Genomic DNA, 1,785 nt, shown 5'->3' with positions numbered 1-1,785 from the left:
TGGGTAAGAAGGGTCTTCTGTCCTGTGGGACCCTCACCTGAGCAGTAGGGGGCGCTCTCCTCTGAGGCTTCAGAGCCTGCTGGTTCGGACACAGAGTCATTGCACTGGGGAAGCACCTGGGTCTGGTTTCCTGCAGAAACACCAATGATCAGAGGGCTGGGAGGGTTAACATAAAGAAAACTAAATTAAGGTTAAAAAATGACCTAGCAGTGGAGCCTGAAATGAAAGCTGTGGCATATTAGTAAAGTTATCATAACTTTAGTATCCACTTTCTCTATGGAGAATTCTGCTTCTGACAGTGCCATAATTTGGGTTTAAGCCAAGTGTTGCACTAAGAATGAGTTGAATAAGGTATGTTACTCCTAAATCTATCCCTAAGTAGAAGAAGCAAAACAAAATCCTTTCTGAAGAATTTTTACAATTTTTCATCTTCAGTGTCTATCATTTAAACAAACACTTATACAAAAGACATTTCTTGGAAACTCAAGAGGCAAAAGGAAACATCGGAAAGAATATCCCAGGGTATCCAGCTATTAGAGTTACCAGACAGAGAATTTATTTGATTTTGTTAATTTATTATTTTTATTACTGGAAGATAATTGCTTTACAATGTTGTGTTAGTTTCTGCTGTACAACAATGTGAATCAGCCAAAAGTATACATATATACCCTCCCTCTCAAGCCTCCCTCCCACCCCATCCACCATCCCACCCTTTTAGGTCATCACAGAGCATCTAGCTGAGCTCCCTGTGCTATATAGCAGCTTCCTGTTACCATTTGTTTCACATGTGACAGTGTGTACATGTCAGTGCTACTCTCTCAATTCATCCTGCCCTATCCTAACCACCGCAGTGTGTTCCCATCTGTTCTCTAGGTCTTCATCTCTATTTCTGCCCTGAAAATAGGTTCACCTGTACCCTTTTTCTAGATTCCATTGACAGAGAATTTAAACAGCCATGATTAAAATGCTCATAAAATTAACTCACAAGATATGTATCTTGGAAAGGAAATGATTACAAAAACTCTAGAGAAAAAAAACTTAATAGCTGGAATTAAGAACTAGAGAATGAGTGTATCTCAGTGTTAGATCAGCATAAGGTAGAAAGAGTACAATGGAAGATCAGAGGACAAATATTCCTCTATTTAGAAATGCTGGTCACATGGTAAGTGTCCCAGTTATCATGCTGTAAAACAAATTCCCCCCAAAACTTAGCAACTAAAGCAAAACATATATACTTCAGTTTGCTTATGATTCCCTGGGTGTAATCTGAGAAAGACTCAACTTGGCAGTTCTGTCTTGGGCTTTTTCATGTGGTTGCACTTAGATGTCATCTGGGGCTGAAGTTTGCTGAGACTTGACTGAACTGTGGTTAATAACTGTGGAAATTCCCTGAAGTATTTTAGAGATAAAGGGACATCACTTCTGCAACCTAATTCAGAAAGAGTTTACATATTTAGGGACAAATGGAACAGGAGGGGGACAGACAGAAAAAGAGAGGGAGACAAACAGAGAGATAAAGATTAAAGCAAAATAGGACTTCCAATTCAAGATGGCAGAGTAGAAAGAGTGAATATGAAATAGAAAAAGTGAAACAGACTAGATAAAAGTAAAAGACCATGTTTCACTTTTTCTATTTCATATTCAGTGCTCCCATTTCATTTAGTTTATGTTCTCCAATTTCTCCATCTCTTCTTTTTTTTTTTTTGATGTTCTTTCTCAAGCCTTTATCAAGTGTAGTAGAAGAGCTTTTGTACACATATATAGTTATGTATAATATGTATATTT

The 1,785-nt window shown here is 37.9% G+C and overlaps 1 protein-coding gene across 1 annotated transcript in view; it reads right to left on the bottom strand.

Annotated features, from left to right (window-relative positions):
- LOC104995504 (antigen WC1.1-like) overlaps positions 1-1,785 on the bottom strand; it is a 49,874-nt gene that overhangs the window by 7,250 nt on the left and 40,839 nt on the right. The window contains 1 exon segment of the mRNA XM_010849380.1: positions 38-130. Coding sequence (XP_010847682.1) covers positions 38-130 — 93 coding nt within the window.

Source organism: Bison bison, unplaced genomic scaffold (genome assembly GCF_000754665.1).
Source record: "Bison bison bison isolate TAMUID 2011002044 unplaced genomic scaffold, Bison_UMD1.0 scf7180017864281, whole genome shotgun sequence".
In the NCBI taxonomy this organism is placed as follows: domain Eukaryota; kingdom Metazoa; phylum Chordata; class Mammalia; order Artiodactyla; family Bovidae; genus Bison; species Bison bison.
Note: the sequence above shows the minus strand (reverse complement) of the source record. Positions and strands in the feature narration are given on the sequence as shown.